We start from the raw sequence: 13984 nt of genomic DNA, 5'->3' as shown, positions 1-13984 counted from the left end.
AAGAATAATTATAAATCCCCCCTTTTATGCACATTATAGTTGTAGTATCAGTGACCCAGAAAGCAATGTAAAATGGAGGTAGCAGAGGAAGGACAAAAAAAGGAAAATAATTAAATATACCAAATTTTACTCCATTACCACTGTCTAAATTGTGTTAATGTTACAGCAAGCTTTAAACCAGAGCTGCAATTTTACAGCAAGCTTTAAACCAGAGCTGCAATTGTTTCTATTTGCACTGTAATAGTTTTTAATTTATGTTCTCAGATTATTAAGAGTGTGAGCAATTTTGCTGAATAGCTCAATGGCAATTCAAATCTGCATCTAACTATACCTTTTACAAAGAGATCATCATTAGGGCAATTTGAAAATGGAAATAGACTGTCTATATTCCCAAGCAGGCCCTATAGGGATCCTTGTCTTTACATAATGGGAAATGTATACCCTTTGTTTCACAATTTTTACTTCCAACAAATTTCTCCTTATGTTTCTTACAGCCCTGTTAAAAATATCTTATTCTATAGTCTTTTTTTTTTTTTTGAGGGGACAGAGCTAGGTAAGCAAGTACTGTCACTCATGCACGTCTTAAACACGCTATCTGGAATGATTTTGAATGCATACACGAGGCTATCATCCTTTGTGAGAACCAACACCAGCTCCCCACATGTGAAGTAACATCAGTCTCAATATCACAGGTGAATGAATGTTGAGCAAATAAGTCTACAGAATATAAACAAGCTTCCTATTATACAATATAAATCAAATAAAACTGAATAACATTAAGAATTATTCTTTAGGTGCTCTTGTATTAATTCTTAGGCTGTTTATACCTCCAAAAGCAAATTAAATGAAACACAATATAGAAAACAAAAGGCCTTCACAGGGCTTGCATATTATAGGGATTTTAAATATCTATATACCGATAAAAAACATTACTGAATCATTCACAAAGAAGCTCTATATTTATTGCTGAAATCAGGCAATATGATAATAGAAAAAAATGGCAATTATTATAGGAAAACATGGGTTAAACCACTGTCAAGTGACAGAAATGTGTTCCAACATAACAGGGCAAAGAAAGGAACACAGTACATGTTATCACTGGAGCAGAATGATAACCATTGACTACACGTGATAATCATATTTCTTCTATTAGAGAAGAGCACTTCCTGCTCCCATGCCCTACAGAATGAATTCAATTAATCACCACTGCATAATTAATCGTCAAATAGCAGACTAGCTGCCAAAGGTTGACTGTAAATATTATTAACAACACCAGTTTGAATTTAAACTGAGGACATAATGATGTTATATGAGCCACTAGCCCAAATATATGGTTTACTGTCACTTCAGCAGCAGAAAATGATTAGAATATTGGTTAACTTTTCACTGTCCAGCACAATGCAATCTGTAAGCCTTCTAAAGATTAATTTAATTGATATTTTATCCAAAGAGAAGCAGTGATCACTTTTATAATACTATAATTATATGCATATACATTTAATACATAACAAGAGATTTGGATAAGGAATGTTGCCTCCCGTCAGGTGACCTGACTGACAGCTGTAAATAAACTTTTGGTATATTTCCCATGTCACCTAGCAATTAAGACAGATACAGATTTAGAATCCCTCAAGCTGAGCTGGATTGCTGCAAATTGGTTAGACTCATGTCTAAGGGCTCCTCAATACTGTCATTACTATGAATTGGATTTTAGGACTGGGAAGACATTGCACCCACAGAGTTGAACTGTAACTAGAGAGTCTGCCTACCACTTCACTGGGAGCAACTAACCCTGATTGACAGGAAAGCCAGTCCACTGCTAGATGGTTTTACCCACAATTCACATGCCAAGAAGTTCTGCAGCAGCAAGAAAGTGGGATCAGGGTATATAATCCATGCTAACTAACTCGCCGTGACCCACGTGTGAGGGAATATATGGGAATATGCCGGGGTGCGAGGGAATATATGGGAATATGCCGGGGTGCGAGGGAATATATGGGAATATGCCGGGGTGCGAGGGAATATATGGGAATATGCCGGGGTGCGAGGGAATATATGGGAATATGCCGGGGTGCGAGGGAATATATGGGAATATGCCGGGGTGCGAGGGAATATATGGGAATATGCCGGGGTGCGAGGGAATATATGGGAATATGCCGGGGTGCGAGGGAATATATGGGAATATGCCGGGGTGCGAGGGAATATATGGGAATATGCCGGGGTGCGAGGGAATATATGGGAATATGCCGGGGTGCGAGGGAATATATGGGAATATGCCGGGGTGCGAGGGAATATATGGGAATATGCCGGGGTGCGAGGGAATATATGGGAATATGCCGGGGTGCGAGGGAATATATGGGAATATGCCGGGGTGCGAGGGAATATATGGGAATATGCCGGGGTGCGAGGGAATATATGGGAATATGCCGGGGTGCGAGGGAATATATGGGAATATGCCGGGGTGCGAGGGAATATATGGGAATATGCCGGGGTGCGAGGGAATATATGGGAATATGCCGGGGTGCGAGGGAATATATGGGAATATGCCGGGGTGCGAGGGAATATATGGGAATATGCCGGGGTGCGAGGGAATATATGGGAATATGCCGGGGTGCGAGGGAATATATGGGAATATGCCGGGGTGCGAGGGAATATATGGGAATATGCCGGGGTGCGAGGGAATATATGGGAATATGCCGGGGTGCGAGGGAATATATGGGAATATGCCGGGGTGCGAGGGAATATATGGGAATATGCCGGGGTGTGAGGGAATATATGGGAATATGCCGGGGTGTGAGGGAATATATGGGAATATGCCGGGGTGTGAGGGAATATATGGGAATATGCCGGGGTGTGAGGGAACATGCCGGGGTGTGAGGGAACATGCCGGGTTGGACTTGCCCTGCTCTTTAAACGACTTCATGCTTATCAGCAGAGAGAAATGCAGCCTCCGGCTATGGCTTTTCTACAAGTCCCAGTTACTGCCACAGACCCCAGCGGTACAACAGCACTATGCCCTCCCCGGCTCCTCTTACCGTATACTCGCACCCATCCCTGCTGCTGGCACACAGACTCCATTAGGATCCTGTCCAGAATCCCCCCCACTCCCCCGGGAGAGTCCAAATCCTCTGGGAGGGAATCTCTGTCCTGGAAGAAGTCATGTCCGGATGTTACCGAATCCCCGCCGGGGGATAAATCCATCATGAGCATGGCAGGCCCGATCCCCTGCCCCGAGCTCCCCAGGGAGAGGAATCCGGGGCGCCGAGAGCTTACAGCACGTCCTGTAGCGGAGCCCCCAGCATAGAAACCCCACCGCTCGGCTGGGCGCTCTGTGACAATACACGAGGTCACTTTGCAGGAGCCGTACACGTACACGCCTCTCTGTATGGAGGGGATGAACGCGGTGGGAGCGACACGGTGCCTTTATATATAACCTCGCCACACGTCACCGAGCCCGGGTTCCGCTGCCCGAGACACCGAGTACACGTCGTCAAGGCAACCGGACTGCACAAGGCGGCGCTCGGCTCTCTCGGACCGGCTGCTCGAAACTCCCAGCCTCCAGCATCAGCGGCATCCCTGGGAGATAGACAGGAGTAATCGATCGCCACAAACACACGTCATGGGAGGGGTTTCCAGTTTAGGAAACCTATGGAAAAGCTGGCATGTGGGATAGCTAATAGCATCGATAGGGATGCGCAGCTGAGGGGCCCTCTTGTGGTTGTAAAAGCCAGTGGGTTAGTGAGGTGCTGTAGCGCCATTTATGCGCCTGTATCAAAGCGTGGGAATATCACTCACTGGGGGTCTCATGTGCTTAAATTAAAGGGATGGTTAAGGTTTAAGCTAATTTGAGTGTGTTATAAAAAGTCCTATTCTTACTAACTTTTCAAGTGGTTTTACTTTGTAATCATTCGTTAATGACTTGCCTTCATTTTCTGCCTTTTTCTGCTGAGACATGAGCTACTGTTTCGGGAAGCTACAATTTTATTGTGTTTTCCAAGGTGTCTTTCTTATTTTTCCTATTCATCTAGCCCCTCGTTGTCTGATTGCTAGGGCAGTGTTGTCCAACTTCTGCAGTGCAGAGGGCCTGCATTTTTCTTGCATATATGGTGGAGGGCCGCTAATGGAAGCTAGTTTGGCCACTCCCCCATTTTAAACCACACCCACTTCAAACCACACTCATTTTATCACAATGGTCACTGCAGGGATATCAACCATCATTCATATGTTAAAGAATTATATTATGTCATATTAAGACACACTCTTAAATCCATATGCCTCCTCCCCTGTGGATAGCACAGCAACCCCCAGCATAAAATTACACACCTTAGGGATCATTTAATGGCTATTTCCAACTGCTAACAAACTCCCAGAACAAACCCCTGCCAGGTTCACCTCCCACAGGCAGCATAGGGTAGGCAGAGTATGGCACACACAGGCAGCATAGGGCAGGCAGAGTATGGCACACACAGGCAGCATAGGGTAGGCAGAGTATGGCACACACAGGCAGCACTCTGCCTGTCCTATGCTGCCTGTGTGTGCCATACTCTGCCTGTTTGTGCCATACCCTCCCTGCCCTATGCTACCTATGTGCCATACTCTGCCTACCCTATGCTGCCTACAGACAGGCAGCATAGGCCAGGCAGTACATACAATGAGGTGTGAAGAGGTGAACAATGGGAGTGATTACAGCCCGAGCCTGAGGTGTTTTAAACAATACAGAGGGATTACAGCCTGAATCTGAGGTGAGAACCATGCAGGGGGCCATTTAATCTCAGTACTGATACAATTTAAAGCTAACACAAAATGAAGTCATCAAAGCTGCCAGAGAGGTGGGGGGCCACACAGAGGGGGGTCGAGGGCTGCATGCGGCCCGCGGGCCGCCAGTTGGACAGCACTGTGCTAGGGTAATTTGCAGACCTGAAACTGGACAGCTGCTCAACTAAATCCTAAATAATTTTTAAAACCAAAAATGTAAAGCCAAATTGGCTAAAAAAAAAATCATTGTCAACTAAAAATTATTTTAAAGGGGAACTAGTGCCTTAAGTGAAAAAAGTGTTAAAGTTTCCGATTTTTATTATACTGTGCATGCAAATGGTCCCAGACAGGAATATACCTGGGGCTGGTGCATTTTAAAACAAAGTAGAGCACCAACCCACGGTCCAAAGTTTAGCGATTTATTGAAGTGTTTAACCTCAATTCACAAGCTGTTGGATATGTAAGGCAGGTCACATAGCAGCATTGCACAAATTTTGGGTGTTTCTATTGAAAATGACAATATTTGGATTGTGAAAATTAAAATGCTTTTACGCTTCATGTCTGAGCACAATGAGTCTTGCAGCCCAAAAGCAAAATAACTCAAGAGACTCAAGCACAATTATGTTTTCATACTGAAAAGTCTATAATGTTATAGCAGCTATTGCAATTGGCAGCCTACAAGGCAAAAAAACCAAAAAATCCACATCTGGAAAGGCCACAGGCATTTTATCAGTGACACAAAGTAAAAAACACCTGCTTCAGGCAGAGCAGAAAATACTTTAATTTTTAAACTGAAAATTTGTGCAGAAAGCACAACTGCACTTTCTGTGCAAATGATTGCTCTGCTTTGAAGTACTGGTGTTTTTGACTGTCCCAGGAACATCAGGGGTAACAAAGAAAAGTGACGTAACTAAGATGGGTCACCCCCACTCCCTGCAGACAATGACTTTACAATAAATTCTATATGACCTGAAAATAAAAAGCTTGTCTTAATTATTAACCTTTCAGTCAGGCCCGGATTCGTGGCAAGGCCACAAACGCCCAGGCCTAGGGTGGGACAAATTTAGGGGCAGCACGCGGCCCACCACACCTAAGTTTGCTTGCATATAGAGCTCTGGGAACAGGACGTGCAGAAAACCTAAGCGCGTCCTGTTCCCAGTGCTCCACATGTGCGATCCTGAGGGGGACAAGCCACCCTGCCAAAAAATCCAGCGCTGCTTTCAGTCCAGAGTGCTAGTACCACTTTTAAATATGATTTGCAACCATACCTTGAATGGAACAAGTGAACAAAGGCACACAAGAGAGTCAATATGGGTTGCAAAGGAGGAAGCAATATAGCTTTGCCATAGTTGGGTTAAGCCTTTGTGGCTAAATGTTAAAGGAATACTGGCATGGGAAAACATGTTTTTTTTCAAAATGCGTCAGTTAACAGAGCTTCTCCAGCAGAATCCTGCATTGAAATCCATTTTTCAAAAACACAGATTTTTTATATTTCATTTTGAAATTTCACATGGGGCTAGCCATATTCTTTATTTCCCAGGGTGCCACAGCCATGTGACTTGTGCTCTTTACACTTAGTTGAGGTAATATCAAACCCTCCCAGCAGCCAACCAGCAGAACAATGGGAAAGTAACACTATAACAGCTCCCAGTAGATATTAAAATAGCACTCAATAGTAAGAAATCCAAGTCTGGCTTGGGACTCTTCCAGTTACATGGGAGTAGGAGAAACAATATTAATACACAATAATGTGTAGCGCTGGCTCCTTCTGAAAGCTCAGACTCAGGCACAATGCACCGAGATGGCGCCTACACACCAATATTACAACTAAAAACATACATTTGCTGGTTTAAGAATAATATTTGCTATGTAAACAATGTAATTTAGAAATATAAGTACAGTGTATACCATAAAAATCATGACAGTATCCCTTTAATTTGGCCTCATTTTCAATTTGACTTGTTTAAGATCAAAATAACGGGTATACTTAAGAATGGGTATAAAAAAATCAAACACAATTCTCTTTAAAAAGAATTAAAAACTCCTACAACTTATTTTTTATAGGATTGTAGTTTAATTTTGTAAGATAATTGGCAAAGATAGACTTTAGTTTTTAATAAAAATGTTCTTTGGTTTGTTGTAATGTTGAACTGGATAGAGTTTTGCACGTTTTTTTTCAATTTGAGTTATAATGTTATATTCACAAAGAAATGACATTAAATACTGTATATCAGGAGGTCAATTTTAGCCACACAAATCATTTTGGTATTCTCTGACAAGAATTCATTAGGTAGAATGGTAAGAATATGAAGGAGAATGGCAAGAGAGTGCATAGGACACAACGGCACATGGGATAGAATACATGTAATGAAAAGTACAAAATGGAAAATATGCACAGGACAGAACAGTGAAAATGATTACAATGTATCTCACAAAATACAGCTAAAGCTAAGAGAATCAACGCTTATATTTTATCTTATTATTATAGCATGGGGCTGTTCTTCTGCCAACCTTACAGCAGTCACTAAAACAGTTGTATATTTCAGAGTACCTATAGGATTCACATAATTCAATTCAGTTTATATTCCTTCTCAAGGTATATATACACACATATATGAGCAGCAGGCTACCCACTAATATTCTGTGCACCTGCTGCCAGTCTCTACACAGGCAGTTTGTGTACACATTCAGTAGAACACTCAGGGTTCAGTATTATAAAAAAGACCACGCCAGTCTTAATTAGGAGTGACACTTCACTGCTATAATTAAAAAAGGTAAAATTGTGTCAACATTACAGTCATTTTCCTTTCCTAGTAAACTTTGTGTCCATTATCACATCAGGATATTTGGATAGTAAAACTAGATTATCACAGGTCACACAAATCCAGGTTCAGGTATTGGATCCATCATCATCAAAAAGGTCACACTGAAAGACAACACAAAATATTAAATAGGTATTTAGCCCATATGCCCGTGGTTCTGGATAATTGCTCAGTGTAATTGGTTGGGAGCTCAGACTGAGAGCCAGTTAGGGTGAAATTAAAGGAACAGTAACACCAAAAAATGAAAGTGTATAAAAGTAATAACAATATAATGTACTGCTGCCCTGCATTGCTACAACTGGTGTGTTTGCCTCAGAAAGACTACTATAGTTTATATAAGTAAGCTGCTGTGTAGCCATGGGGGCAGCCATTCAAAGGAGAAAAGGCACAGGTTACTTAGCAGATAACAGATAAACCCCCATTATATGGGGCTTATCTACTATTTATCTGCTATGTAACCTGTGCCTTTTCTCCTTTTTTCCAGCTTGAATGGCTGCCCCCATGGCTACACAGCAGCTTATTTATATAGTAGCTTTTCTGTAGCAAAAACACCAGTTTTTTTGCAGAGCAGCTGCACATTATATTTTAATTACTTTAAAACACTTTAATTTTTTTATGTTACTGTTCCTTTAAGTGAATGCTCATTTTCTCTTAAACTTACTCCTGGAAGCCCAAGATAATAATAGTATAATTTAGAATGAATTGAATTTCTGTCCTATATCTCCATAAAAAAATGGCTGAAATAGCAACATTTTCATATATTTTTCATGTTATGAATCAAAAGGGGGTCTGACCATATCTTGGACCTCAAATTGGGACTTGAACTGAAACATTTCAACAATTACAGCCAGAGGCTAATGGAAAACCAACCAACATCTGCATGGTTTTGAAGACAAAAAGGAACACCAAGTGCCCCAATGGTGTAATATGTTTTAACAAGGAGTAATGGTAGAATAAACAAATTAATACTCACAAGCCAGGGTTACCAATAGGCAACCACTGTATAGGCAGGTGGGGAGATTATCCTGACCCCACTCAGGAATAAGAAGTCGCTCTCTGTAGAAGGAAGAAAAATGGGGATAACACCCCTCCACTCGGGGTGGACTCGGTATAGTGATAAGACAAAACAGAGGTGCCAAAAGGATAAAATTAGCTAAAAACACTTAAAAACCCAATGGGTAATTCAGAGGAGGTAGTAGTGAACTTACCTCCTCCAGGCAGACACCAACAAAAGTGGTAATTTTCAGTAATAGTTTATTCACAACAATATTGCAACGTGTTTCGCAGGCATTTCCTGCTTCATCAGGCAATGTAGAATAGGCGCAAAAAAAAACAACTAAAAACACAGAGACAGGCAAGTTATTATAAAACATTGTTGTATACGGCTGTTCAAATTGTGGGGAAGTGAAGATACTGATGTGAGTGATGTATGGAGGAGTGCGGATATACGGTGAATAATAACAGTTGGGGGGGAAAAAGAAAAAAGAAAGTAGGGAAGGGAAAGGGGCAGGAAGGGAGTGAGGGGAGCCCGTGGGCCAAGTATATGGGGGGGGGGGGGGAAGGTAAAAAACAACATGGGGAAGCAAGTGCTGATGGACATGGGGAATGGGCTGTTGGTATATATTAATCTAAATGGGAAACAACATGGGGAAGCAAGTGCTGATGGACATGGGGGATGGGCTGTTGGTATATATTAATCTAAATGGGAAACAAAGTATCTGGGTAGGAGACATAAAAATTAAACTATATGGGAGACATAAAATAGTAACATAATAAAGAACGTGAACTAAGGTATATTTAAAGCAAGGGGATGTAGTACAGATAACTAAAACAAAAAAAAGAAATCAATAAAATTAAGATGGAGTGAATGAAACTTACCAGTGTCTTTGTATAAACACATCAGGAGCCTCTGTGCTGAAAACGCATTGGGCTTTATTTTCTATGTTTTGTATTTAATAAAATTTTCTTTTCTTTTGTAATTTTTGAGTGTGCATTCACTTTTTTTCTTTTATGGTTATTTTTGGAGTTGCTGAATGGGTTTTCTCCAGTGTACTGCACCTTGTTCTTGATTGAGGTTCTGGTAAGATGTGCACTCTGATATTTTGTATTATTAATGTGAGTGTAGGACAGGCCAGACAAGGTGTCCTCTACACTGATGACTTTTGGTGCATTTGGTCAATTTTCTTTCTTTTGTAATTTTTGAGTGTGCATACACTTTTTTGCTTTTATACTACACTCACATTAATCTGATTCATTAAAGGGGTGGTTCATCTTTAAATTAACTTTATGGGCAGATTTATCAAATCACCAGTTTGAATCCCAAATGGGATAAATTTGGATTGGATAAGAAAATTTCTGAAGATTGCAAATATCACCAAAGTGCTTACGAAAAAATCGTATTAGTCACGATAACATCGTATTGGCGATCCGAAAGTCACCAAATTTTCGTACCGAACGATTGTAAACAGTGGGAAAACCGATCTGATTTTTTCGTACAAGTACGAAAAAGTCGCGTGGGCGTACGAAAAATTTGCGCTGGAATCGACAAAGTCGCTCAAGCGACGAAGAATTTGGCGTAAATACGCTCAGAGCATTTGTGCATTTGTAAATATGCCCCTTAGTATGTTATAGAATGTCCTATTCTTAGCAACTCTGCAACTGGTCTTCATTATTTATTTGTTATAGTTTTTGAAATATTTGCCTTATTCTTCTACATCTTTTTAGCTCTCACTGACCCCAGCAGCCAAAAACTTTTGCTTTGTGAGGCTACAGTTTTATTGTTATTGTTCCTGTTTACTCCTCATCTTTATGTTCTTCTCCTATTCATATTCCAGTCTCTCATTCTAAGCACTGTCTGGTTACTAAGGTAAACAAGATCCTGGTAGTCAGATAGCTGCTTAAGTACTAAACTGAAGAGCTGCTAAAGAAAAAGTGAAATAACTGAAAAACCAAAAGATATAAAAATGACAATCAATTGCAAATTGGCTCAGAGTATGAATGTCTAGTTCATACTAATAGTTAATTTAAAAGTGAACAACCCCTTTAAGAATTCTACTACCTATTTAATTTATTATACATTTATTATTATATATATAGAGAGAGAGAGAGAGAGAGAGAGAGAGAGAGAGAGAGATAGAGAGAGAGAGAGAGAGAGAGAGAGAAAAAATGCATCACCATTTAGAAAATGTCTTTATTAAAAAAAGGCATGCGTACATGAGCAACATTTCGGGATACTCCTCTCCTCTAAAACAGGAAACACCACCTTTTAAAAACAGAACACCTTTGTCATATGATCAGTTAACTAGAACACAGTATCAAGTATCAATTTATACAGTGTATGGGGTTTAGTACAGTATATCCATACCACAATCCTGTTAATCACCTGCACCATGTATAATGTAATTTTATTATACAAATAAATACCAGAGGAGTGGAGACCGTGCATTAATTTTAAAGGAGACATTTTGGCTAAATGGGAAAAAAGGTGATTTTGTAGGCAATTATGAATAATATCCGGTGCTGGTTTCACTTTATTGGAGCTCCCTATAGATCCTATCACTTCTCTGTCCAAGTTTGAAATGAAGAGTGGGTGTGTCCTAACGGTCCCTGCCAGAAGCACAGTAGGAGGGGGAGAGCCAATCACAGCCCTGCACTCACACAATCAAAGACAGGCTTCAGTTCCCTATCAGGTCAGCCTAGCTGCTGATTGGTTCCTATCCTACAGTGCAGGGTACGGAGGGCCGCCGGCTCCCCAGCTCATCCAGAGAATTCAGCCAGCAGGAAGTGGAACAGATGAGCGGGGCTAGTGGGGTTTTTGTGGAATTTCTCAATAAATCAGTCAGAAACACAACTTTTTTAAGAACAATCCTTCTATATCTAGAGGAGTATAATTCACCGGTACATTCATAATTTTTATAGGATATGTCTCCTTTAAAGAAGATAATAGTTTATTGGATTAACAAATTACAAACTATTAGTCCTTGAATAAGGACTATATTCTGTAGCTATTTGTGCCCTGACTGCACGCAAATGCAAAGATACAGATGCAGAAGGACAGGACATCTGTATGCTATAACATGCACATATTTCCTTAGGCAACAGCACCACCTGCTGGAAAAATGATAAAACACACACTAAAAATAATCCATGGTATAGTGCAGTGCTGTCCAACTGGCGCATACCCCCACCTGTCTGGCTGCTTTGATAACTTACCTTTGTGTAAGCTTTAAATGGTATCAGTACTGGCCCCCTGCATGGTTAACACCTCAGATTCAGGCTGTAAACCCCCTGTATTGTTTAAAAATGTAATCCCCTGTGTTGTTCACACCTTTTAATGACTACATTGTTCATCCCCTGCATTGTTCACACCTCAGGCTCAGGCTGTAATCACCCACATTGTCCTCCTGTTCACAACTTGGACTGTAGGAGCAGTAGAAACCCAAAAATAAACCCTGCACACTATAAAAAGAACATATACTGAGGTGGTACTGCAATTAAAAAGGCTGGAAAAATTCCGGCCTTCGGTGCCACAGAAGTTTGACAGCACTGGTATAGTGTATTACTAAATGTGTATATTGTGAAAAATATAATACACAAGAGCCATGAATATCTTGTAAATCATGGCAGTGCTTAGTGATGCAATTGTGTCACAATTTGTCATGTAAAATCCTTGCATGCAGGTTCTCTGGTTCACTTGTATTAGGGTATTGAGGTGTCCTTTTATGCCCAAATGTTAATTTGTATAAAATATTGATGGGTATGTTAATTTGTTTAAATATGAATCTTTGATTAAAACAAATGGAATATCTAAGAAAAGAAATTCTAACTTTTCTTTATGTGTCCGTAAAGCACATATAGCCGTTTGGAAGTACATGGGCAGTTACGGAGCTTAGGCTAACTTGACATTAGACATTAGGGCTCATTAAATATTAAGGGCAGGCAAGTGCAAAAAATAAGCACAAGCCACCATGTTTCCCACACTTGCATTCCAGAATGTAGAGTAAGGACTGCTAACCCTGTGAATAAAACACTGTTCTGTATACATAAGGGGTAGGTGAGGTATGTAGGCACCCTTCCTGTCCCATCTTCTAAATTGCTCATCATTCAGATGCTGTTACACTCTCCCCCTGGCATTTTAACTCACCACCAGGAGCAGTGCGCAGCAAGATGCTAAGATGCTAGTGCTTCCTTAGTGCTCTCACATTTGTGTCTTGGGCCATTCTAAATGATCCCTATTGTAAGCCTTAAAACAAAGGCATGGACAAACTTTTTTTGCCTGGTACAGTTTTGCATTGAAATTTGTGGTTATGCCAGTGGCAAAATTGTTCATGACAATAGACTGTGTGTTTTGTTCAGGGGAAAAATATGTGGTCTATTGTGCCGGAAAAAATGCAATGTTATTGCCCCTTGCCTTCCATATTAACCAATAGGACAGTCTATATCTATAGTCTCGATGCTATCTATGAAAGAAATTGGCAACATGAGAAATATTTAAAGAATATTGGAAAGGAGCTTCTCTAACAAGGTAATGCAATGTATAGGCTATTTGCAAAGGCAAAACACCTTAAAGCCACCCCCTCAACTGCCCTCTATACGCCCCCTCACCTCTCCCTCCCTGCACAGTCTATTACATGGCAGTGCAGCAAAGTTCCTTCTGTCCATTCTCATTTTCTTCACAAAGAAGAAAGCTGCCACCAGGAGCCCCCATACCCCAAAGAGCCCCTGCCACCCGTTAAACTCCACCCCGAGTGTGCATAACTCATACTTACCTACTTACCTTGCCATGATCGAGAGAAGGAGATCAGCAGTGGGGAACACCAACCCTTCATGGTGGGGTTTGGGTCAGCATTGGGTTTTTTCTAGTGTCCTACCGGCCCAGTCCAACCCTGCCTCTTTTGGGTCTCTTCTCTGAGGCAGCATACGCAGTTGAAGCTGATTCCTGACTAACCCCCAACTGTGCATGCTCTTGCAGGCTCTGTGCTGGTGAAAAGACCCCAAGAGGATCATAATGGACAGAAGATGGAGCCACGGAACTCCGCTGCACTGCTCTGCATATTTATCTCCGCTTCAAATAGGGGCACCTTTCAATGTTATAGACTGTGCGGAAAGGGACCAATGAAGGGTAGTTGAGGGGGCTGTTATACCTAGGGGGGTTTAGTGTCTGATTTTTAAGATCATTTTTACCATAAGACCCAATGATAAAAAGATGGGGACACTGATTTATCAATGTTTATTACAACAAAACATGCATAACTTTTTTTCTGCAACTTTTTTTTCTCAGTCCCTTGCATATATAAGAATAAAATGGGTTAAACGCAACTGTACAAAAGTGAATTTTAAATGAATACTGCATAATTACATTCAACAAGGCTGTAAAATCTCAAGTGGCAGATCTCAAAGAAGAACTT

General features: G+C 41.0%; 1 protein-coding gene across 3 annotated transcripts in view; it reads right to left on the bottom strand.

The window, feature by feature from the left end:
- rasal2 (RAS protein activator like 2) overlaps nt 1-3868 on the bottom strand; it is a 147510-nt gene extending 143642 nt beyond the window's left edge. For all 3 annotated transcript variants that reach the window (XM_004914030.4, XM_002937360.5, XM_031900971.1), the window contains exon 1: nt 3036-3868. In XM_004914030.4, coding sequence (XP_004914087.1) covers nt 3036-3210 — 175 coding nt within the window. In that variant the 5' untranslated portion in view covers nt 3211-3868. The remainder of the gene's footprint in view (nt 1-3035) is intronic.
- Between the last annotated feature and the right edge of the window lie 10116 nt (nt 3869-13984).

Source organism: Xenopus tropicalis, chromosome 4 (genome assembly GCF_000004195.4).
Source record: "Xenopus tropicalis strain Nigerian chromosome 4, UCB_Xtro_10.0, whole genome shotgun sequence".
NCBI classification, from domain to species: domain Eukaryota; kingdom Metazoa; phylum Chordata; class Amphibia; order Anura; family Pipidae; genus Xenopus; species Xenopus tropicalis.
Note: the sequence above shows the minus strand (reverse complement) of the source record. Positions and strands in the feature narration are given on the sequence as shown.